This window comes from Periplaneta americana, chromosome 2 (assembly GCF_040183065.1).
Source record: "Periplaneta americana isolate PAMFEO1 chromosome 2, P.americana_PAMFEO1_priV1, whole genome shotgun sequence".
Taxonomy (NCBI): Eukaryota; Metazoa; Arthropoda; class Insecta; order Blattodea; family Blattidae; genus Periplaneta; species Periplaneta americana.
The window spans coordinates 178410325-178437368 of record NC_091118.1 but is presented as its reverse complement, the minus strand read 5'-3'; the positions used below and the strand labels follow the sequence as shown (position 1 = coordinate 178437368).

At 33.9% G+C, this 27044-nt stretch overlaps 1 protein-coding gene across 3 annotated transcripts; it reads right to left on the bottom strand.

Annotated features, from left to right (window-relative positions):
* On the bottom strand, positions 1-26058 carry LOC138694867 (kelch domain-containing protein 3). Of its 3 annotated transcripts, none has more exons than XM_069818999.1 (8): positions 26030-26058; positions 24502-24830; positions 23598-23785; positions 18348-18561; positions 14957-15043; positions 12835-13056; positions 10085-10163; positions 1-351 (listed from the first exon to the last, which is right to left on the bottom strand). In XM_069818999.1, exons 1-8 carry the CDS (start codon positions 26041-26043, stop codon positions 288-290), a joined length of 1197 nt encoding a protein of 398 aa, XP_069675100.1. In that variant the 5' UTR covers positions 26044-26058; the 3' UTR covers positions 1-287. The 3 variants fall into 3 exon arrangements, with proteins under 3 accessions (XP_069675100.1, XP_069675103.1, XP_069675101.1); XM_069819002.1 differs by lacking the exon at positions 26030-26058 and adding an exon at positions 25491-25612; XM_069819000.1 differs by lacking the exon at positions 26030-26058 and adding an exon at positions 25044-25510.
* Between the last annotated feature and the right edge of the window lie 986 nt (positions 26059-27044).

Genomic DNA, 27044 nt, shown 5'->3' with positions numbered 1-27044 from the left:
TATATTAATTAATCATTTATTAGAGAGGAAATAATAAAATAAAAGCATCCACACTCTCATAGACTGTGAAATTTCAGAACATGTCTTCCAATTTCTTCCTTGACTTGCAAGATTTAACAACAGAATGACTATGCAAATACAAGGACTAGAAATAGAGATTCATGACATAGTAAACAATATACTAGCACTTCAAACAATAATAATTAACAAAGCGCTGTACATCTCAATAGATATAAAACATATGTGTATATACAAGTTAAATAAGCACCGTGCTTCCTTCAACATCATCATCCTGTATTGTTCAAGGGTCGACTTATACTATTGTTAGTGGTCATTGCACGGATCTCCCACCTGTAACAGTAAACAAGGTAATAAAATACGAAGTAAAGGAATGGAACAGTGAGGCTAACTTACAAGAAGTTCACATAAATACAGTAAAGCTTTGATTACGATAATTTCTATTAACTTATATTAATTAATTAATATAATTAAATTTGATTATTGTCAAAATTCTACTAACCATCGTTTCTGTCAGATCATGCACTGGTACATTTCTCATGAATGACTAACATTCGCACAATCTAGAGCAGCGTTTCTCAAACTTTTTTGAAGTGGGGACCACTTTTTTAAGTCAGAACAGTTCTGCGGACCACATTCCTCTTGTTTCCTTGGAAAGCAAATTTATCATTTTTGTAGCATATTTTAATAGCAATATACTTATATTTTAAAACAGAATTAAGTAATTAAGATAAATTTAATTCATATAATTTCATATTAGTAAAGGGTGCGGCAAAACATCCTCCCTAATTTAAAATTTAGATAAAAAAATATATGGATCAAAATAAGGAAACTGTATTAATATGAATGGTATCTAAACAGTGGGAAATTCAGGTTTACATGCGTGAATCATCAAAATTTCCGATATTGGAGTGGACAGAACCCTCATGAACTTCATGAAAAACCTCTACATAACGATCGTGTTACTGTATGGTGCGCGGTTGGGATACTTGGTCCATACTTTTTTGAAGAGGATGGTGCTACTGTAACAGTGAACTCTCAGCAGTACTCTTTTATGATCAACAATTTTTTGGCACCAAGACTCAATGCGCTGCAAATTGACCAGGTATGGTTTCAGCAGGACGGAGCCACCTCTCACACAGCTCAGATTTCTCTCCAAGTCCTGAGACAGATGTTTCCCGGACGCTTAATTTCTTCACGTGGCGACGCCCCCTGGCCAGCACGATCACCAGACCTTGCACCCTGAGATTTTTTTCTATGGGGACAACTTAAGGCTGAGGTGTTCAAACATCGGCCGAGGTCTTTGCCAGACCTAAGAAATGCAGTACAGGAAGAAATTGGTCTTATTCCTCAAGAAATGCTAGTTAGAGTGATGCAGAATTTCCGAAGTCGCATTCAACAATGCATTGATAGTGAAGGACACCACTTGAGAGACACGATATTCAAAAAATGAAAAATTCCCCACTGTTAAGATACCATTCATATTAATAAAGTTTCCTATTCAGTTCTTGTTGTTTTGCGCATGTCATTTGATATCGCTACGGCAACGCATGTAAACCTAATTTTCCCACTGTTTAGGTACTATTCATATTAATACAGCTTCCTTATTTTGATTCATCTGTTTTTTATTTAAACTTTAAATTAGGGAGGATGTTTTGCCGCACCCTTTATTAACTAATTAAGTTAATGTTAATAGGAAAAAATCATTTTCATTTTTTAATAAATCAAGGCTATTAGAGATAAAATCTTTAACTTATTAACTAGACAAACTAAATAAATGTTGGTGCTCACATTAATGAGATGAATAAGCCTGCCGATTCTAGCACTGTTCTATATTTGGATGTATGCTGGTAAGCTTAAGTTGGAGATCGTCACATACATTGAGTCGATTTCGGTACTTTGTTTTTATCAGAGTTAGTGATGAAAACCCTTTCTCACACAATTACTGAATTATAATCTGTAAAGCATCATTGTACAATTCACTATATTCTCTTTTCACTTGTGATGAGGTCCAGAAATTAACCTTACCTTCCGCTTGGAATTTCACTTTAAGTCCGGTGTCATTCGAGAGTTCAATTAACTGTTCTCTTTCACTCAATGAAAGTTTGTTAGTTTCAATACCGCAATGAAATAGATCACGAACACATGAAAATTCGTCATATTTACTTGGAAAATAAGTTTAAAATTGTGATCTCGTAGTTTCGAGATGCGAACATATGTCATTGCATAATTCTTTTCCAATAACGAAATCATTTTCGACCAAAAAAAACTCTAGGGTTGGAAATAGTGAAAAAATCGTTTGTTTTACGGAACTGACCCACAAACCAAGTTTATTTTCTCATGCGCATTGAGAACAGTCAAATAATTACCTTGTAGAGAGAGAGATTTCGTTTAATTTTGAGAATATATCTGAAAGATATGCCATTGTACTTAGCCACATGTCATCAGCTGATGTACAGGGAAAAGATGGCGAAAAACACCACGTTCACAGTGCTTTAAATCCCTCTTTTGTTGCTGAGAGTATAGTGGGAAGTCGATAGACAGGTAGGGTAATAAATTTCATAAAATGTCAGTACTGGAAGAAAAAGTGAAAGGTGATTGCCATGTGTCATTTCCAAACTCTGAGATTTTCAGCTATAGTTAGATACGCAATTCGTTTGAATTTAATTTTTCTTCTTTCCTTTTTGAAGCCCCACAAGGGCAGATCTTGAGGATCACAGGTGGTCTGCGGACCATAGTTTGAGAAACGCTGATGTAGAGCATCCAGTCACGTGGCCAAATGTTCTGTAATGTGAATCATGTGGCCACACCTGGACTTCACGGTTCTTCAGTCTTCGCAATAGAGGAGCTGAACCATAAATATAGTACAGTAGGGTTCATGTAACATTATTTCCTAAAAAGCTAATATGGCAGTCATTTCAATGTTGCTAACTGTTATCAAGTATCGCCAAAGCAGGTAAAATCACAATGCTAAGTACTGAAACAATAACAATATTAATTAATTTGTTTATGGCTGAATGATTGATTGATAAAATATTAAAATGTATTTTGTCTGGCAACATGGAATTCATTTGTTTAGCTAAACAGTTCACAGTTCATGAGACCTAACCTAAAATTTGTTTTATATGACCCAGTGGAATGATTAGTATGAGCACAGAAAACAGAATACTATTTCAAAATGTATGCTGTTTAAGTATTAACTGTTACTTTATTACATATTAATATTAATACAAGTTAATAATTTTGATTATTAATTATATTCAAATTTAAAATAACACTTGCTAGTCATTTTCGTACAATGAACATTAGTAGCTTCTTCAAAGGCAAATGATACTGTCAACTGTCTAACTGCTAGTAATAGTATTTGTCAATACCGAAATGTGAAAAAAATTTGACAAAAGAAAATTCAACCTGACAACTATAAAATCACTATAATCCATTAACATATGTAGTAAAAGGGGGAAAGTGGTTAGGTTTCACCCTTACGGTCTTACTAATAAACCATGTATAGTTTTTATACGAGACTTATGCAATGTTTTAGGCAGAAAACGTTATTAATAAACCATGCATAAGCGATGGATGTATAAACAATCTGTAACTATACAATGGGAATTGCTTTGCAGTAGTTATATATACGATACCCCTTGTTTAAGCGTTGTATATAGAGAAAAAATGGCCGCCCCTCTAACAGCTGTTCGTATCGACTGTCACTTCATGATGATGGATGCCTTGTAACCACAGAATAACACGCCAAAGAGCACAGAATAACTAGAATATTATTGCTGTAGCTTGTACTCTTTGACCAAAATATAGTGTGGTAATTGATCAGAGCCAGTTGTACTATTGATTCTTAACATGGCACACTAGAGCGCTCTACCGGATGCAATAGAGAATCTCATATTTAGTGATTATATTCAAAATGCCAGAACCAAATTTTTAAACTCTGTAAGAACACATCCAAATCCAGTGCTCAATAGTTTAGTAATTTCTCGTGTTTAATGAATGAGTGATTTCCTGTAAAACACTTCACTCTTGGTGAAAGTGTTTGAATGTAAATTGTATTTTTATACTGAATCATGTACTATGTTACATACATCTTGTAAAAGGCATGGGTCCATTTTGCGACCTGGTACTTAAATAAATATACATTTCTGGGGGGGGGGGGGAAATCTCAGATATTCTATTACCTTTCGTAATGAAGTAATGACGAAACTATGACGTAGCTGTGTAACAGTTATACTGTTATACACGACGTATATAGTGATTATTAGTAAGGAAGTTACACACGACGATGTATAAACGAGTTACTCATTGTATAAGTATAAGAGAGTTAAATGTCTGTATATAGAGTTTTTATTAGTAAGACCATTACTGTATAAAGTAAGAAAACCGTGATATAAATGAGCTTTTTGTTCCTGTACATGATCACGACAATCTGTAATGCTTGCAGAACTCGAGTTAAATTGTCTAAAATTCTATTGTCTCAGCAGTAATTTACAGGTTGTGTTGCTGTACTAGCTTGTATCTTTGGAGTGGTTTTGCACTGATGAAGATGAATCATATTCATTCTAGAGTCTGGACTGTTCAAAATGTTCAATGTTAAAGTCTGTAAACAAACATGGCACCCCACAGAAACACGAGATTCGATATTTATTGAACTTTACAGCACTTAAGTTTTCTGCCCTCCTCGTGAAGATGCATCTTGACGTAGTGAAAGAGATTAAACTAAACAAACAAAAAACTAAGGGGCACCTACAGAATTTGCAAGAACATCAATGCAACCCTATTATTTTTCACTGTACCCTCTAGATCAGTGGTCAGCAAAGAGTACGTCATATAAAATGTAGCTCACAATACACAGCAAAGGGGAAGGTAGGAGGAGGATACTAAACTGCTTAATGTTGAATGAACAAGTGATGGCTAAGGGGAGGGAGATAATACATTACCCCTCTGCCCTACTTGTGTGTTAAGGGGTTGACTCACGAGTTACAAAATGCCGACCACTGCAGATAGATTTATAGAGTCCTTTAGAGTAAAATTTTCCCGAAGTAAAATAGTCCCACAGTAAGCTTTTCTGATGAAGTTCTATAACCAATGTAATGTATTTAATAATTCTTATTAAATTAAATCAATATAATAGTGCTACAGAATGATATATAATTTCGTTCTAAGTTATAACCTAAAACAAATAATTTTTATATGTAGGTAGTATTATTTTCCAAACAAATTGTCGTTATGACATGGGCGTAAATGATTTTATTACAGCAATTTCAATAAGCATCACAGTTTTGTGGAACAAATTAATAACAATAATAATTAATCAAAGCTTCACTGTAGTTTCAAATTATGCACTACACAAAGTATGATAGAATACATGAAATGGATAACATATAGTGAAATCAGTAGAAAAAAATTAGAAAGAAAAAATATATATATAAATATATCTTCAAGGTACCATTTCCAAAATTAAATCCTTAGAATAAGTCCCAGCTAAAAAGGCAGCCCACATGAAGAAAAATTAGAAATAAATAAACAAGTAGAAGTTGAAGGTATTTGAAAAGAAAAGAAAAGAAAAATTTCCTACAAAAGCAAATATCCTGAGAATTCTTTATAGCATGAATTACTATATCAGCAAACATAAATAATAATGCATATGTTTAAAAAAATTCTAAAACAGAAAAATCCATACACAAAATACTTATTATTAAACTCAATTGCCTGAAAGTAGATGATGTGTTATGCAAAAGAAAAAAAACAATTATAGCAAATTCATTTGTAGATTTGTTCGCAAATTTCACAATTCAACAATTCCTACACAGTCTTGCGTTTCGAAGTTAATGAAAAAATGGCGTACAACAGGTTCGGTTTGTGACAAGCCTAGGAAGCATAAACGACGTTTTAACTGTAAAAAAAAAAAAAAAAAAAAAAAGTTGAAAATATTAAAGAGCGATTAGAATTAAGTCAAAGAAATCTCTTCATCGCCTAGCTCAAGAAATAAACATCCTGCAAGTCAGCTCACAAAGCAACCAAGCTAAATTCCGACCATATAAAATAAGGTTTGTGCAAGAAATCAAGCAAACAGATTTTGTCCCTAGAATACGGTTTCTTGAAAATGTTTATAATGGACACCTTGATCCACAGCTAATGTTTATGACTGAGGAGGCATGGTTTTATCTCAATGGTCATGTCAGTTCTTGATATGTGCGATATTGGAGTGATGAAAATCCACTTACTGTACAGCAAGTTCGTTGCACAGTGACAAAGTAGGGCCAATATTTTATAACACAACTGTGAATACAATACTGCCTCCATTTTTCAGTCAGCTTACAGACGAAGAAAAAGAATACCGGTACCGTTATTTTCAACAGGACAATGCTACCCACATACTGCCAAAAGTTCAAAGGAACCATGAAGGAAGTTTTCGAAGACTGAATAATAAACAGAGGTTTGTGGCCCCCTAGCTCCCCTGATCTCAGTTACTGTGATTTTTATCTTTGTGGAAACTTAAACCGTAAAGTGTATAAAAAGAATCCCCATAATTTAGAACAACTGAAGAATGCAATATAACAGTAAGTGACAAAAATTACACTAGCTGAACTGCAGGATATGTCACATAATTTGTTTAAGAGGTGTAGGGCGTGTCTCTCAGCGGAAGGAGGTCACTTTCAGCAGTATCTGAAGTAATTGGTAAGTACGCAATATTTCATATTGAAATCTGGTGGCAGCAACAGCACACAACCAATGACGCTATTGTCACGCAGTGAATGTCCGCCACATTGCTGCTAGACTCAGCATTCCTCATAAAATGAACTATCTGTAATATTATTGAAATGGACACCACCGCCACCACCACCACAACAATAATAATAATAATAATAATAATAATAATAATAATAATAATAATAATAATAATAATAAATAATAATAATAATAAATAATAATAATAATAAATAATAATAATAATACATAATAATAATAATAAATAATAATAATAATAATAATAAATAATAATAATAATAAATAATAATAATAAATAATAATAATAAATAATAATAATAATAATAATAATAATAAATAATAATAAATAATAATAATAATAATAATAATAAATAATAATAATAATAAATAATAAATAATAATAATAATAATAATAATAAATAATAATAATAATAATAATAATAATAAATAATAATAATAATAATAATAATAATAATAATAATAATAATAATAATAATAAATAATAATAATAAATAATAATAATAATAAATAATAATAATAAATAATAATAATAATAATAATAAATAATAATAAATAATAATAATAATAATAATAAATAATAATAATAAATAATAATAATAATAAATAATAATAATAATAAATAATAATAATAAATAATAATAATAATAATAATAAATAATAATAATAATAATAATAATAATAATAAATAATAATAAATAATAATAATAATAATAAATAATAATAATAATAATAATAATAATAAATAATAATAATAAATAATAATAAATAATAATAATAATAATAAATAATAATAATAATATTATTATTATTATTAATATTATTAATAATAATAATAATAATAATAATAATAATAATATTATTATTATTAATATTATTAATAATAATAATAATAATAATAATAATATTAATATTATTATTAATAATAATAATAATAATAATAATAATAATAATCCCGCTGAGAGGAGTGGTTGTGTCACAGACCGTGAATGTGAACCAAATTCGACTTTCAAAATAACTTCCAAAGGGATTAGAGAGAGAATAACGAAATTAAAAAATCGGAAGTCTCGAGGACCAGATAGTATTGCTACAGAGATTCTTAAATTAGGTTCCGAGGCCATAATTCCATACTTAATGCGTATATTTCATGTTTCCATAAACAATGCAGCTATTCCATGTGACTGGAAATCAGCTATAGTGGTACCCATACATAAAGGTGGAAATAAATTAGACGTCGGAAACTACAGACCGATTAGTCTTACATCTGTCGTATGTAAAGTCATGGAGCATTTGATATCGGATTATATTCGTCATGTTCTAAATGCGAAAGACTGGTTTTACAACCGCCAGCATGGTTTTAGGGAAGGCTTCTCATGTGATAGTCAAATTACGTCGCTGGTTCAGGATCTAGCTGAAGAGGTAGATAGAGGCGGAAGAATCGATGCAGTTGTGATTGATTTTTCGAAAGCATTTGATTTGGTGCCACATGACATATTAATAGATAAGTTAAGTAGGCTAAGAATTCTTAAAAGGTAGAACCCAGAGAGTTAGAGTAGGTCATGGAATATCGGAAATTGGAAATATAAGTTCAGGGGTGCCACAGGGCAGCGTTCTGGGTCCATTACTCTTTATAATATACGTAAATGACCCATGCCAGAATATTACATCAAATGTGAGGCTATTTGCAGACGACTGCATTATCTATAGAAAGATTAGAAATAATTCAGATGTAGATGCTATTCAAACAGACTTGAATAAAATTTATAACTGGGCGTTAAAGCATAGGATGAAAATAAATGGTTCTAAAAGTAAATCTATAACATTTTGTAAAACCCGAGAGGAAACTAGTCTTAATTACGAATTCAGTGGTGTTGTAATTCCGCAAGAACAATGTTGTAAATACCTAGGAGTGTATTTAAACTCCAAACTTTCTTGGGGAGAGCATGTTGATAATGTTATGGGTAAAGCATGGAGGGCACTTCACTTTATTATGAGAATCTTGAGAAAGGCTAGCCCCAAATCGAGGGAAATAGCATATCTAACGTTAGTGCGACCGTTAATGGAATACGGAACTACATGTTGGGGTCCCTATAGAATATATCAGATAAATTCCTTAGAAAGAATCCAGTATAGGGCAGCTAAATTTGTTAAAGGTAAAAGAGAAGATGGAAACGATACGATAAAAGAACTTAAATGGGAAACTTTGGAAAACAGACGTAGGAAAACTAGAATAACATCATTGTATAGAGCACATCTAGGTCAGAAAGCATGGGTAGACATAACGGCTCAGTTAGAAAAGCCAACGTACTATGGTAGGAACGATCATGATTTTAAAATCAAATGTAGGAAACAAAAAACGGATGTAGGTAAATTCTCATTTTGAAATAGAACTATAAATGATTGGAATGACCTACCTGCAGCGGTCTTTGAGGGCTGTCCTTCCTTAAGGAGATTCAAGAATAATTTAAAAAGTTGTGTATAAAGTGCAAATTAAAATTAAGGTGACATTCAACATTTAATTTTTTAAGGTGACATGTATTTATCTAGCCTGACGAGTTTACTTCCTTGGTTTGAATTGTAAATTATTTAAAAATAGCGTGTAAGAGGGCCTTAGACTAGAAATGTTTAGTTTAAATGTAGTTCTGTTTATAAGTATGCATAAAGATGTAATTATTTGACTTATTTGAACTGTTTATCAGTGAAGCGAGGTGAGTCAGTGAAGTTATGGTTTTACAGTGCAGTGAACAGTTCCGATCAGTGATAATTTATAGTGTCAATGAAATGTGTTCTATAGTGTCAGTGAAATGTGTTACAGAGTGTCAGTGAAATGTGTGCTAAAGTGTCAGTGAAATGCGTCATAGTGCCACTACAGGGAATGAGATGAGAGTAAAGTGAAAGACTATTGAAACTTATGTAGGACCTATGCATAATATTATGTAGGTTGTGTTGTAAAATTAGATATTTTATTTATGTTTTATTATTATTGTGTTAAATTGTATTGTGTATTCTTATTGTATTGTGTATAAAATTGTATTGTGTATTATAAATTTTATTGTGTATTGCTTATCATTTTATTGTGTATTGTTAATATTGTATATACCACTGCCACCCGGTGCTTGTCCACTTGCAGTGTAAATAAATAAATAAATAAATAAATACATACATACATACATACATACATTACCAAGCATTGTGGGATAGATTTTACCCTTTTTAATTATGAAAAGTAAGCAAACTGAAAAAGAATATTTTCTGAACATTACTTTCAATGCTGTTGATGGATTAATCAAAGTATCCTGAAAATCCTTACTTGATGTCCTCAGGCAACCAGGTCTCCTCCATATGATTTTGTATTACCACAAGCAAGCATAAGGTACGTAATGAAGGTGCTGAAAAAAGTAAAAAAGAAAAACTACATGAGATTACCTATTCTTGGGAAGGACATAAGCAAGATATTATAGATAGAGATTACAGTAGAACCCCACTAGTACAAACTCCACTAATAAAAAATTCCAGATAATCCGAACATCCCAAAGACAAAAAAAAAGTGAGAAAGAAAAAAAATAAAGGAGAATTTGAACTGAAACTCAATAATTTAATGCTACAATATTTAGAAATTCAAGATGTACAATACACAGTACAACTTACTTTGTCAGTAGTGAATGAATAAGTCCTTTTCTATACCACAGGACTATTCAAAAAGAAAGAGCAGATTTCAAATATTTATTTTAAATTAAGTATAAACACTAGAAGCATTTACTGCACACCAATGGATAGAGGAAGGTTCAATTTTTTTAACGTTTGGTTACACGTGATGCTCGATCCAGGGCCATAAGCAAAGCGGAAACAGCAACGACCTGTCCGCCGCAGTTACTCGCCAGTTCGAATTTGAGGGACTGAAAATTCTTGCGTAGTCACCGAACATGCAAGAACTCACCAAAGGTGAATGTTTTTTGCACTGTTTCTGTAAAGAAAGTGTATGAACTTTTTTTCAGTGGAGCATTATCCGAACGACACCATTCCGTGGCGTTGGATTGGAAGAGGTGGAGAAGATCGTGTTCATCATGTGTGACCCCCCAGGTCCCCGACCTTACTCCCTGTGATTTTTATCTGTAGGGTGTTTGTATTACACCTCCCTGCTACTCTTCAAGATCTGCGACATCGAATTGTTGGAACCGTGAATTCCATGACTAGGGACCAGTTGATTCTTGTGTGGCAAGAAATGGACCACCGTTTTGAAGATTGACTTGCAACACATGATGCGCATGTTGAGTGCTTGCAACCTCATGGACTATAAAACTTTAAACCTTCCTCTATCCAATGGTGTGCAGCAAGTGTTTCTACTGTTTATAATTTGTTTAAAATAAATATTTGAAATCTGCTCTTTCTTTTTGAATAACCCTATATTATAATAAATTGATAATATGTGAGTTTCTTCTGATGAAGAGCAGATAACAATCAGCAGTGACCTCGAAATTGAACAAAGAGATGAACAATCAAGGATGGGGAGGGGATAAGGCGTGGTTTCTCTGCTTGCACTCCTATTCCTGGCTTAATCCGAAATTTCGATAATCCGGTCCCAATCCCAATTAGTTCTGACTAGCAGGGTTCTACTGTATTTACCTTAAGGGGGGGGGGGATGACAGGTGAAATTTTGGTCATTTCCGTTTTCTTGTAAAAGAAATAAATCAGCAATATCTTAATTATATGTTGTGGCACTCGAAAGCACAAAAAGTACATAGTATTCCTTCACTGATAGAGAGGAAGCATTTTCAGCATTTCTTACTAAAGGGTGATTTATACGGTGCTGGTATTATTCACTTTGAACAAACGTCTTTAGTTACTAGACAATTCACTGACAAAAACTTCTAAAAGACATTGCTTCTTTTGTTTGCAAGTGACTAATTTTCAATTCGCAATGTCTAAAAGATCCTCACTAAAAAGTTGAACATGTCCAACTTTAATGCTCCCTCAAAGCAATAAGAGAGCAACTGAAGAATAGATCTGCGTTCTGTGCATGTGCCAGATGGCCTGCTGACTCCATCAGAGTATTTTTCTTCTGTATGATTGGATGTGTCCGTGCCGTGGCATCGTGGTCTAAGGCATCCTGCCTAGGACCAGACATTACAGAATGCACGCTGGTTCGAGTCCTCATTGGGAAAGAAATTTTCTCATGAAATTTCGGCCAGTGTATGGGAGCGGTACCCACCCAGCATCATGATGTACTTGGAGAGCTACGATAGGTAGTGAAATCCGGTTACGAAAGCCTGCTATAAAGACTGGGGGGGGGGGGGGGGGGATCATAGTGCTAACCACACAATACCTCCATTCTGCAATCAACTTGATAGCCAGTCCTGCACTATTTTAATTATTTTATGCTCGACCATGCCGAAATGTAGTAATTATATACCTGATAGTAGCCCTTTAATGCACCTCATTAAAGTACACCTATTCATTATAATTCAGTTGTTCAGCCAATGAGAAATCACCATTGTACCATTATGAAACCACAAGTATCGATTATTCTCGGATATGCAATCGAAAGACAATTAGCGAAAAGTCACAGAGGCTGGAAATCCAATACTGTCGTAGAAGGTTATGTTCTGTTACTATAATAATTAGCGTTAATTGTAAATAATATTCAAATAAATTCAATTTGTCATCTCGTTTTTCAATTCTAAATCAATTTCCAGGTTATATTAAGCCTAATGTTCATGTTATTCTCTAGATTATATCAAGGTCAATGACATTCGTGCCTCGGAAAAAATCAATAATTTTGCGTCTGCGCACATCTCACAATTCAAGTCAGTTCCATTCGTATGAAACGTGCCTATAATGGTAATTAAGACGCTCGTATGAAAATTATGAAACTTGCTTGCGCTCGTTTCATAAACAAACATACTCGCGTCTTAATTACTACCATTATAGGCTCGTTGCATAATGTACTATTTCAATGCTTTTAACACCTTAATTTCATTCTAATCTTAGTAAACTGTGTTATGAAGCTTTCAGTATTGGAATATTCTACAAATGTGTCAGTTTATAAGTCTTGTAACTTACCAAAATCTAAAATATGGAGGTCATTGTGGTCCATGAGTTTTGCCTCAAGACCGTCGACAGCATTTTCTTCAATATTGCCTAGGAACGCAATTGGATTTGGACTATAACATGGACTTGTACCTCCAAAAAGAAATACTTTATCTCCGACCACAAGGCAAGACTGGCGTCTTCTTTTGCTTGGTGGTTTACCCTGAGGTTTCAGAAGATGCCACTCATTGTTGGCTGTAACAAAGAAAATAAATACATCAGAATCATTTGCAACTATGATTTGCATTATGAAACACATATGACAGCTGTGAGGCTATCAGGATAGACAGAGATCTTTCTTTTGCTTAGTCCTTGAACTCAATCTGTATCCATGATTAAGTCACAAACTTATTAATTAAAACACAATACATAATATAGTGGGACTTTGATTATGATATGTATATAGCACACGACAGTGAAGGTTTTTTCCTGACGAAAAAAATGGAAAAATGGTCTAATTTTCAGAGAAAAGGTAGTTTTGAATGTGAAGAATTCATATAGGATGTCATTTGATTTGAAAACATATTATTAAATAGCTAAAAATTTGAAAGAATTGCTTGGTGTAGGTAACCTAAAAGTAATTATTTAATACGTGAAATAAAGAGGTAGAACACTTCAAAATGAAAGCAAAGCATACAATTTACTTCATTTAGCATATGAAAGGCATACCAAAAGTCTAAAGTAACCTAACCTAACCCGTCACAGATTCGTACATGCAAGCCATACTAAAAGCCTAAACTAACCTAACCTAACCTAACCTGTCATAAATTCGTATATGCATGGCATAGGGAAAGCCTAAACTAATCTAACTAACCTGTCGCAGATTCCTGCGCCATAGAACTTAGAAAAATGCAATGTCGCATGCTATAGAAAAGCCTAAATTCTTTTATCATGACGTTTGACTGCCCTTGCAGTTGATCATAGAGATCCGGAATGAAATATAACAATAATTTTAAAATCATCACATCAGAGATAAATAATAAAATTACAATGTAAATTAACAATGAAATTTAGAGATTAGGTGTTGTATTATATAAATGGTTGTGCAATATTCTTATTGCGTCTTTTATAATATGTAAACAGACTTTTTTAATATCTTCACAAGTAATTCCATGCCTTTATAAGATATTTCCAGTGAATTAATAGGAAGATCTTCTTGCACAAAACAGCAAACCTCGCATCTCTCATGTATAATCATTAATGTGTCATTCTTATTTAAGTAAGGAATACATGGAAGATACAATGATTGCTTTTTTTCATCTACAACCTGTGTCTGCTGAGGGTCTTAATCAAATCGGACTGTTGGATCGAAAATTATGGCCTTCTTTATAGATCTGTTAATGGCCACTATATCAACTCACCTATTACTTACCATCCTCAGAAATATAATGTACAGCTCGATTCAACGTTATTGGCCCCTGTCCTTGGTTGTTTGGCTAGTGAGCGAGCTGTGTATTGCGTCATAAGAAAGAAATTTAATCACAAATGTGCATAGGAGGGGAAGAGGAAAGAGGAAGAATGAAAATAATATCTCTGCTCGTAGCTGAGGGAAGAATATTGTGTTTTAAGATGGAGTCTACCACGACATGATAAGAAGGAAGTGTTAGGTGTTATGACTGCGCGGCCTGACCTGTGTGACCCAGCCTGCCAGTAGTGATGAGTAACTCGCTCTTAGTCTATCTACTTACTTTTTGCAGGAGCCAAATCCCAGAATCAAGCTGTACCTCTTCATATACTTTCAATTTAGCTCTTCTAAGGATGGTTTCAGAAGGCCTTACTGAGCAACACGAGGGTTATGTATATCAATCAACCATTGTTTGTTAGCATTTTTTATAGCATTTTGTGTAATCATAGAGGCAAGGAGTGTGGAGCATCGTGCTTTTATCGTCAAGGCATTTTTTTAACAATGGTGATTCAGTTGTGAAAACACAGGTTGTGAGGTCACCTTAAACTATTTACCTACTTGACAATCTTTCTCTTCCTTCAGAGAAGTCACAAAATTTTGTGTCACACAATCATGAATTGCAATTACTCTTCATTTAAATTATTGTACCTATTGACTTGATGTACAAAAGCAAAAAATCAAATGCCTTACCTGCAGAAAATCTATAGAGATCATTATAGTGCTCATCATATAATCCATTGTACCCTCCAAAGATGAATAAGTGTCCATTATATACAACTGAAAACAAAATTAAATATATTGCAAACAAATATATGACGTCAATAAGAACAGAATACTATCAATGTAAAAGATATGACTTAATGAATTGCAAAAAATTTGATACTTGACTAAACTGTGTTCCAGACGTATTTTTTATGTACAATATTTTGAAACAAAATTCATTTTTGAGATAGTTTCCACAACTGACGACTTGAAGTAAAGGACCTAAGTACAATTTTTTAAACTTTCTAGAAAATGAGTTACAATATTCATTGAAACCATTGTCACATATACAGGGCCACCGAGAAGGGGGGGTAAATGGGGCAAGTGCATATGGGCCCGTGAGCAGTAAGGGGCCCATCAGATTAAGTGAGTCTGATTACTTTTTCATTATCACGAATAATTATTCACAGATACATACCAGTACTATAAAATTTTGTAAGAACATTTGTTACATGAATCTGACATATTAACCAACAATAGTAGAATTAATACAAATTACCACTTCATTATGTAAATGTTTAACTTTTATATAAAGAATATTGGTTTCCCATGTTAACAATCATCGACACGACACTTGCGGGCTCCGGGATTTGCCTGAAATATGTTTCAGTCGCTTGGCTTGTCCTCTTAATTACCAACCCCTGCTGACTCACCACAATATGCTAGTGGACTCTCCCAAATCCAAGCCGGAGGATTAAGTTTCCTTTTCAATAGTGCCTACATAGTATGTTTCGTGACGAAACTTTCGTCTTTTCATTGTCGTTTTTCTAGTAAATTCTGCTCATTAGTGTTACCAGTGGACAACGGACAAGTAGAAGCATAAGTTGGGAGCTGAGAAGCGCAAGGAGAGACAGAAAAATTGGAAGATATTAAGAAAGGGAGTAGAACTTTGTTTGAAGTTGGTGTAAAATTGAGCGACCTTGGAAAACTAAAAAGTGCAGATAAATTGTGTCACTGAATGTGTTGTTGGAAAACAAGAGCCTTTCCAAAAACAATATTACAGTATTTTCAAAACTCAAGAATGGAGAATGTGCTCCCAGAGACTGGCTAGTGTGAAGTGAAACAAATCAGGGAAGATAGGGCAGACTGATTTGTTTCACTCCACACTAGCCAGTCTCTGGGAACACATTCTTCATTCTTGAGTTTTGAAAATAATACTGTAAAGGCTCTTGTTCCGTCATTTAGAAGGTTATTAGGCAGGTTGGGGGTGCTTTTTCGAACGACACATTCAATGACACAATTTGTCTGCCACTTTTTAGTTTTCCAAGGCTGCATGTTACCTGCCATGACTCAGAGTTAGGAATTGGTGTGTGTAAATTTGTTTCACTTGCACGTATTAACACATTAACACCAACTTCAAACAAAATGAAGGAAATAAAAATGTATTCAGAGTAACAATGTGCCAAGAAAGACTGAGTAATCTTGGTCTCCTTAGTCTGGAGAGCAATGTTGCTAGGTCTTTAAATTTTGATGATATAATTGATGATTTTGCATCAATGAAGTCAAGGAGAGTTGTTTGTTGACGTTGGCCTGTTAGAAATTACAGCTTTAAGAATAGTGTTTTACGAAAACGAAACAAACGACAACGAAAAGACGAAAGTTTCGTCACGAAACATACTATGTAGGGCCTACCGAAAAAGAAGCTTGAGGAATATAATATATTGTGCTAATGTGAAGTTTTGCTAAAAGTTTTCAATGTAACTAAAGTGTATATTTTTAGATTCGTATCTGTGTATGGGGTTATTTTTTATTTATTTTCCAAATAATTATTATGGTCAGAATAGGCCTAATTGGTAACTTGTCATTTTTACTTTTTTTCAACGGGGCCCGAGCACAATATTGCACAGGGGCCCATAAATCCTGTCGGCGGCCCTGCACATATATGTCGCAGCATCCATGAACGGCTAATGAAACAATAACCAAAACCCAGAAAAGAATCAACAACAATCTTCAGACTGAACATCGGCCACAACTACCTCGTAGTTCACCTACGTAAGATAAAAATCTACCAAAGTGGCCACTGTGTAATATGCATCTAACAGGACACAGTCATGAACAAAGATCATCTTCAGGAATGCGACAAGCTAAATAAAGAAACCAACATAATATAACATTACTGGAAGGATAGAAGACAAATTAAATACATCTTCAATTAACAATCAACCATGTTTTTGTAGTAGGTTATTTTACGACGCTTTATCAACATCTTAGGTTATTTAGCGTCTGAATGAGGTGAAGGTGATAATGCCAGTGAAATGTGTCCGGGGTCCAGCATCGAAAGTTACCCAACATTTGTTCATATTGGGTTGAGGGAAAACCCCGGGAAAAACCTCAGCCAGGTAACTTGTTCCGACCGGGAATCGAACCCGGGCCACCTGGTTTCATGGGCAGACGTGCTAACTGCTACTCCACAGGTTTGGACTCCAACCATGTTAAAAGCACTAAGTCAATAAGTGCACAAGTTCTACTCTTTCAGGGGTGAGCTAAAGTTTATATTATATTTTGTTACAATTATTAGCAAAATAAATAAATAAACAAACAAACAAATAATTAAGGTATGGAGATTTCAAAGCAATTATTAAATCTCAATCATCAAAGGAACCTAAGTAACTACATAATAACTTAAAAATAAATTGACAATTTCTTGAGCTCTTCATTTCAGAAAAAAAGGCAGACTGAAAGGCAGTTATAGATATTTTGACAAATTGGAGGATGATTTTAAAATTTTCAAAGTTCAACTTAATAGTGTCTCTTGAGATAGAGAAAAGTGGTGTCACATTACCAAATCAAAATCGAAGAGCTGCCATCATAACAGCCACCATCATTGTCATCACCATCACATCATCATCATCATCATCATCATCGTCGTCATAATCTTCATTGTTCATATTATCAACACTGACATTCTCATGATCTTTATCACCATCACTGATATCACCACTGCCCTCATTATCACCATTACTCCATCTCCATCACCATTGGTAGTGCTTATTTAGGCTGCCTAAAACAGGATTTTTAATGCCTAAATGTCCTCAGCTTAGTCATGATCATTGTCAGTGTTCATCCTTTTCATCACACTGATGACACAGTCATTTTCATTATCTTTATCATCATTATAGCCATCTTTATCGTAATTAACATCTTCACTGCCAGCACAATAATCATCATCATCATCATCGTTACTACCACTTTCATCAATATAATGATCTTTACTATTACTGTTATTGTCATTACCATCATCATTGTCTTCATCATTACTTTAACCATCATTATTACCAATAACATTTATTTATTGATTTAACTACTTAAAGATACGTACATGCAGAATGACTTCTTCGGCCAATTGGAACATCTCCAGCTGTGACAGGCCTGTGCCACCTACATGTCTTTGTGTCGAGGTACATGATGTCACTGCAGTAAATTTCTTCTTGTGAGTGAAAAGGCCCGTTCAAGTCTCCCCTGCCTCCAAAAATATACATTCTATCTCCTAACGCTGTTGCAGAGTGGAAATCTCGATACGATGGTGGTTCTCCCTAATATGAATAACAGATACATCCTTAGAAGGCAAGCAAACCATGCACAAACTTCATCCAAATATTTGCTCATTAATATGTCTTTACTTCAATTACACTTATCAAGATGCAGCTGCTGTTACGAATAAAATGACACACTTTTTCTCATTGTATATACCACATAGCAGTCAAAATAGTCACAATTTTGATTTTTTTTATATATATATTAGCCATAATTGCATTTTAAACACTCCATCTACAAAAAAAAAATCACATTCAGTTCTAAATGAGCAAGCAGCCGAATAATACGTGATTGACCGCGAGCCTGCTACCTTAGCAAAGTGCAGTAGTATATGTAGCTAAGCCATTTCATAGTGAGGTGAAACATCTGTTGAGAATGGATACCACAAGTTTGAGGAAGACCATCGATATTATTAACAGTAAATAATAGCAGGATTAGTTATGTAACGGATAAATGAAATTGAACTGTTGCATTTTTTCAGTGTTACAGAATAATAGTGTTGTTTAAATAGTGTTATAAATGAAGTGAAACTAATGTGTTAGGCTACGAGCGCTAATGTGTTGTATAAGAAGTGTTTAGTAAGTAAATTTAATAATAGGTTATATTTTTAGTGAAATAGTAACAAGGGTTAGGGTTCTATATTAGATAAGTTTAAATATATTATGTTATTTACAGGAAGGCAGTATTTAGTTAGTTATGAGAAAAAAGGAATGAAGTTGAATGTAGGAATGTTTTTTAAGTGTCGTTGAGAATAAGAGAAGGGAAGTAGGACAAGAAATTAATAAGTTAGAAGGATGGGTAAATGAAAGTGAAGGGACATGAAAGACATAGTAAAAAAACAGGCTTCAAGGGTCACATTACGTCTGTGTTAAAGTTGTAAATAGTGTAAATAAGGGACTGCTGGCCCGAATACAGAAATGTGAAGGGTCAGCAGGACCGAGTATGTTGAGAAATATATATCATATAATAATAATAATAATAATAATAATAATAATAATAATAATAATAATAATAATAATAATTCTTTATTTATACTGGCAGAGTTAAGGCTATAAGGCCTTCTCTTACGCTCTACCAGGTCACAAAGTATTCAAGCAGTTAAAATTTTACAGAACAGAATACTAACATGTTACAATGAGAAATAATAATAGCATAATAAAATGGACACTAAAGAACATGAGAATAATACCATAATAGAAAAAAAATAAAGTAAAATACATTGGAATATAGCAAAAGCAACTCATTTAGCACAAATGGTTAATATGGAAAACGTAAGGAAGAATATAACAAAATAGAATATAATAAAATAATAAAAAAGAAAAGAAAGAAAATTAAATAAAATTCACAATAAAAGGCTATGATAATAAATTCGTCAGCTGATAAAGGGAACAAAAAGGGGAAAGGAAGGAAAGAAATATATAGCCTATATTTTTACATAACTATCGCAGAGAAAAGGGCTTATAACTGAAAGGAATCTGAGTTGAAAACGTGCAATTTTAATTTATTTTTGAAACTAGACAATGTCCGACAGTCTCTGACATGTTGTGGTAGAGAGTTCCAGAGATGAGCTGCAGAGACGGTGAAAGATGAAGAGTAGAAGGATGTTCTGTGTTTAGGAATGGAGAGTGTGATATGGTATTGTAAGCGAGTATCTATTTATCATATCATATCAAAAAATCACATTCATATAATATACTTCTATATAAGTATTTGCAGTTCTTCATGAGTTGTAAGCTTTACTCCTTAGATATATAGCACACAGTAACATCAAAGAGAGACACGCTCAAATACAATGTGACTGACTTCCTCCCCTGTTTTATGATCAAGAAACTAAAAACACTGATAATGATAACCTTACTTACAAACCAGCAGAGAGCTGCTGTGTAATTTTGCAGGTAAAAATCATTACTTTCAACAGAATATTTTTGCAACTACTTTGACAACATTGACGAAGTCAAATGTTTCCATAACAACTTCTATCCTATCTTGCAAATCTTCCTTTAACAGCTGCTTTTACACTGCATCTGTTCCCAGGAAATATGTGGTACAATTTAGATAATGTCAATCATGTAACCATCTCATAAAGATCCATAGAAACAAAGAATAACTCAGAACACTTTTAAATACAACATTTCTTTTTGGTACTCTTATTGGTATCTATATAATGCAGCATACTCCTGAACCAGTTCTTGAAACATGCTGGTAGCTCATTTTCTGGCATTACACTTAAGGTCGATCAGCTTCTTAAGTACTGGAAAACCAGGGCTATCAGAGTTGGTTCTTTATAGCAGGAAAACAGAAGGAACGGCTTTATACAAAATTATATATATATATAATCTAAATCCTGTCAAACCATTTTTATTTTTCTTAAATAACACAAATGTAATAGTCCTTTCAGACAAAGTTGGAGATATATGTTTGAATATACCTCCTAACCCAATCATAGGAATGTTAGGTAATTTTTTATTTATATTTATTCATATTTGTATAATTGTAATTATTTTTTACTATCGAATAAAGAAAATCTAATATTCAACTGAGGAACCAGCCATATTTCTTCACTTGTTTACAAGATCCAAAGAAAATTATTGTATGGGGTACAAAATGGATCCCGCCGAGCTTTCTGAGGGAAAAGGATCCCACCTGTACAGACAATCAGCATTAATGGCAGTAGGAATCTCAGTCCTACAAACCTGGCACATTTACCTCCAAGAAACTACCACTGGTACTCAATTCTGTTAGAGGTTGAGTAAACCCCAGGACCATAGTGCGGCTGAAAGAATTAGATCACTAAAGAAAATCAATTTCTCTATCGGGACTCGAACATGCGACCTTCCATCTTGGAGTGTTACATCTTAACAGTGATGCTACCACACACTTGCAGTATCATATTACTTTTGACTTATGCTATGAACACTACAGTAATGTGAGCATATTCAATAACAGAATTTTGTTGAAAGTGAGTGTACGGACTTTTACAGCTTGATTCAGGGATTTTGATGCTTGCAAAAAGTAAGTACAGTGAAACCTCTCCTTACGGACACCTCCAAGATACGGACACTCCTCATATACAGGCAGATTTTTATGTCCCAATTGAAATACTATAGAAATATGACGAGTTGCCAAACTAACTTACTATTATGACAAGTGTTGTATTGCATGTTTCCACGTATTCACATTTTTTTTATGTTCTAGTGATATTTAACTTATTTTATATTTTTGTTTTCATATTTTACGATAATGGTATATCTCTAATGTGATAAGTTGAGCTATATATAATCATAATTTTCCTTACTGTGTGTACTTAAAAATATTGTATTCATTGTATGCTTTGTACTGCACTATTTTATTACTACTATTAGTATTACTACTACTACTACTACTACTACTACTACTACTACTACTACTACTACTACTACTACTACTACTACTACTACTATTATTATTATTGTTGTTATTACTATTCTTTTTTATCATTATTATTATTATTATCATCAATAATTGTCTTATTTTTTTATACTTTGTATGCCTCATTTATTTGACCTGCTGTTCACATTTTATTATGCTTTTTTCTTTATTTCTATATGTTATATATTATGTCTGATTTCTTCTTACTTGTTGTTTACATTTTATTATTATTATCTTATTCAGTTTTGTGTGTAAAATTGTAGTGTACTTTGTAAATTTGTAGTGTTTTTGTAACGCAGTTTTTACTCCTGGTTGAGTGCCAGGTTAAATAAATCATTATTATTATTATTATTATTATTATTATTATTATTATTATTATTATAATGATAAATATAACTCTCGTTTACGGACACTTCAGACACAGACACGGACACGGACAGCTGTTTCACAGTCCTAAAGCTTGCTTTACCTCCTAACTGCAGACAGAACTTGGATTTCAAGACCTAATGTGTTACAAAAATGGAAAATTTAGTTTTGAGAACTGTACAGAAATTCCTTAACATAAAAGAAGACAATAAGGGTCTCCAAGGCTACCACTAGCCCAGCCAGCTACCTCTTGTTAGCTAGAAACAGGTGGATAAACAAAATCATAAAATTTAACCTGTCTGATGGGTCCAAGGCTTCTGCGATCGTGAAATTGTATTCGACACATGATGGGATTAGTAGGGTTATTCTCTTCACTTCAATCAGTTGTTCTGTTTCGAGAGACATGGCACCAGAACGTAAAGGTTGAGTTAAAAACTGTAAATTACAGTACTGCATAACTGTAGACCTAGAATAAGATTGCCTTGCACAGTACCTACTGTCTTTTCCTTTTTCGATCTTATCTATTGTAGTTCAAAGTTGCAAAGAATTTACTGTAGTACAGTAGACTGTATTTAGAATTAAATTACAGTAGACCTAATACATTTCATTTAAAGCATGAAGGGATACATAATGCATATTATAAATTTACTGTTAGAATGGGGAGCCTCCCTCCCAATAATGGACACCTCCCAGATGCGGACAGATTGTTACGTCCCTTCGATGTCTGTAAATGAGAGATTTCACTGTAGATAGACTATTAACGAGTTACTCATCACTACTAACAGGCTGGGTCGCACAGATCACTTTCTTCTTATCATGTACACTCCGTCTTAAAGACACAATATTCTTCCATACATCTCTTTACTAACCACTACGTCTGTTGACTAAACCATGTCATGATGACATATTTTCTTGACATGGAGTATCTCTCAGCTACGAGCACAGATATTTTCATTTTTCTTCCCTCTTCCCCTCCTATGCACATTTGTGCACATTAAATTTCTTTCTTATGATGCAACACACAGCTCGCTCACTAGCCAAATAAGCAAAGACAAGGGCCAAGATCGTTGAATCGAGCTTTATCCTTAATTTACTGGGCACATGCTATCTCACGATCCAATCATTCATCACTTATTACTACCTCTTACACATCCAACTATAAGGCCCGAATCGCAGGTGAGACAGAATTATGCTTCTCACTTTACAAATTTACTTAAAGTCCACATAATTTAACCCAATTAGAAATATGATGAAAACTTACCTGAGTAATGATGTAAGTCCAGCGCATTGTTCGAAGATCTAATGCATGTACATCCTGAGAAAATCGGTCAATTTCTTCTTCAAAACCACCGAACACAAACATGCAATGGTTTATAATACATGCAGAATGACCATCTCGAGCGCCAGGAATCATCCCTGACACCGACGGACAACTCCATTGGAGAATATCTATTTAACATAAATGCCACAATTAAGCCATTAGTATGCCAGATTAAAAGGGAAAGTTACCAATTGGAGTAATCCTCCAGATTAACTGTAGTCTATCTTTTTTCTTTTTTGCTTCTTTTTCTAGAGCTTCTACTTTGTTGAGAAATCCAGTAAGAATTTCTACAGTGCGTCTGAACCAAGCAGGAATGGAAATTGACCAGCTGCATACTGGGTAGGAGACCAAGTGTCTGTCGCTAAGATGGCATGCATGTTTTTGCAACTGCTGTATTAAGACAACATGCGTGCTCTTAAGGCTAGGCCTATTCTTATATCAATGCAACCACCTCCATAAATAAAACAGTTGATGTAATATTGCTGGCCTCTGCTGGTCTGTTGCCCTAGTAATTCCTCCTGGACCTCTCGCGGCATAGTACAGTTAATTTGGAGAATTACTCCAATATGTGTTTTATACTATTTTATAGACCTACTTAGATGAATTATTGTACAGCACTGGGTTAAATGAGCGTTGAGCGGATTCCGCCGATTTTGGAATAGACACCGACGCACTTAGGTTAGGTTAGTATAGGCTTTTATTATCACGTCAAGATGAAGGTGAAAGCGATTGAATGTGATTTTTTGTTTTCTATGTTGGCAGTTCAAGTACGTCTGTGTCTATTCCAAAATCGATGGAATCCGCTCAACGCTCGTTTCACCATAATCTAATAGGTTAAACTTACTTGTGTCGAAACAGAAGAGAACATTACACGCTGCTTCATCATTTCTACCACCCCACACAAAAATTTTATCTCCATATGCAACAGCCGTATGCCCATAACGCTGGTATGGTACACAGTTTACTTGTGGGTCATTCTGTTTTGGCAAAGGTAATGCAGACCATCGGAAATTAGATGTGTTAAGCACATGTACATCCATAGGTCGACGTTTTCTGTAATTTTCTCCTGTACAATACCCTCCAAAGGAGTAAATTTTATCCCCAACCACGACTGCTGCATGGTTCACTCGTCTCGGTCCTCCTTCTAAATGAACTGTCCAATACATTGAACTTCTGAAAGAGAAAGTCAAATTATAAATGTCAAAACACTGAGTTTGTACGTAATCAACGGAAGTTATGAAGTTTACAAAAATGAACTTGAGCTTAAATATCAACAGCAGGCTAATTTGCACATGTATCCACGAGGAATCTTGATCACAGAACAATTTTTAACACAGCTGTTATTAATAAACATAACCTAAAATACGTTCATTTCCTGCCACCTACCTCTTTCAGTAATTATGAATAACAATTAAAACACTAGTTTCTTTACTTTCAACTGTAATACAATTAGTCACCAAACGAAATTTCTGTTTTTGTAAGACTGATGCACAAAAGACAACTGACACTGTACACATACATAAACAAAACACAAATCTCGACTGCCTGAAATACACCAAGGTATTTACGTCATGGCCAAGTGCAGTGGTAGGTGGTGGTAGTGTTTCATATATGGTAGTGGTAGTACTGAATTCACTAATTGTACAAAAAAAAAACAGTAACTTTTTTTTTATCACGGTTTTGCTTCAAAGAGTTACAGAGGTAACCATCACCATATAGTTACGGTTTAATACGGTCTGTTACACATGACCTTTACCTTTTACGGAGCAAGAGTCAAATAATTGTATTTGAAATTTTGGTTAATAAGAGTACACGTCTATAGCTTTTCCGCACCTGCAGTTAGTCGTTATAACAAGCGGCGAATCCGAAAGAATCTACCGAGCCGAGGACACTTTTCACCTTCTGTCCCACTATTTTCAGGCGTGACATTGAAGTGAAGCACTGAAGCCTTCCTATTGTTTTCGACGTAATTATCATGATCCTATTATAATATATTAAACGACTGTAAGAACAAAAGAATCAATAATGACCTTTTCGGCCTCATATTTCCCTTATCTCTGTATATTATAGTCCCTTATTTAGGTAGTGCTACAGCCATGAACCCGAAAAAATTTTGCCCCCCCCCCCCACCAACTTAAGCAAATCTTAGACAGCAGTCCAACTACAAAGAAAATTGGTATATAAAAATGCTACTGTCTAAAGCAGGCATCTGCAACGTAGGAAAATATCGAAAATACTTTCAGCTCGATTTTTTTTTCTTTTCTCAAAATTTTGCCGCCCTGGGCCCGGACCCATGTGGCCGTGGCCTGAGAGTAATTACGGGCCTGTCTGTATATACCTACCATAGACAAATACACGATACTTTAACTTACCGTACGCTACTCATATCATTTCTTTTATAATAATTATTATTATTATATTATATTAACATTTATGAGATCAGTGACTTCTCATTTACAATGACGAATTGTAAAGCTTAAATGAGTTTTGTGTGTATTCTTCATACGATTATTTTCAGGGTATTTCTTGTGAGGAACTTTTTTCACGTCAGTAATTTATAGTGAATGATTGGTATTATACAATGTAACGCTGTTTAACCTTCTATGCAGAGAAAAGACCTTGATGTTTTATTTAGACACCCAGCCCATTCCACTATTTTAAAAACACTGTTTAATTCCGACCTGACGCTAACAACAGTGCATAGTTTATTTCTGCCAGTATTCACTTTCATTTTACGGCAAAAAAGATGGCAGTGCTTGTGTGATTTGATTTCAAATAATCGTAGGTCACCACTTGAGAATCATCTTGCATAATCATAAAACAAAGAACTTGAACTTTTAGTGAGCAACAAGCCACTAGTAATGTCTTGAATGCAACATATTGTATATGATGATATTCAAAGGAACTATGTTTTTTTTCCCAATAATGGTATATTGCATCAGTCCGCTGCTGCGAAAAAGCAAAGATATGTTGCGGGCTGCATCGGAACACTCCCGTTACAAAAACAAGATACGCGTAGAGTATTACAGAAATGGTACTGGTAACGGACATTTTTCCGGAATAGGTGCCCACTTAAACTTAAACTTTCCACGTTAAAAAAACGATAAAGCAAGAACAGACACCAGTGGAAAAGGTGCCAGTAAAAGGTAAAGAACACCAAGAATATAAATCGACAAAAATAACATGAATACAAATCATATTCTACATGTAGGGCCTACATAACAATGACAGAAATTATGCATTATCTCCTGCGGATTTTTGAAGATCAATAACAATGCGATCAGATGTCTCAATTTATTTTAATTGGGGCAGTTTCTCAGTATGTCTCGAGTTTTTCGAAGATAAATCTTGTCAATAAATCAAACATCAGGAGTACAGATTTTTAAA

Bases quoted from the DNA above. Each gene is read 5' to 3' on its own strand.
- LOC138694867 (XM_069818999.1), bottom strand. The intron at 15,044-18,347 runs GTACGTATCTTT...TTTTGTTTTCAG, and splicing joins CCGAAGAAGTCATTCTGCAT to TTGTATATAATGGACACTTA. The intron at 13,057-14,956 runs GTAAGGCATTTG...TCTTTGTTACAG, and splicing joins TCTCTATAGATTTTCTGCAG to CCAACAATGAGTGGCATCTT.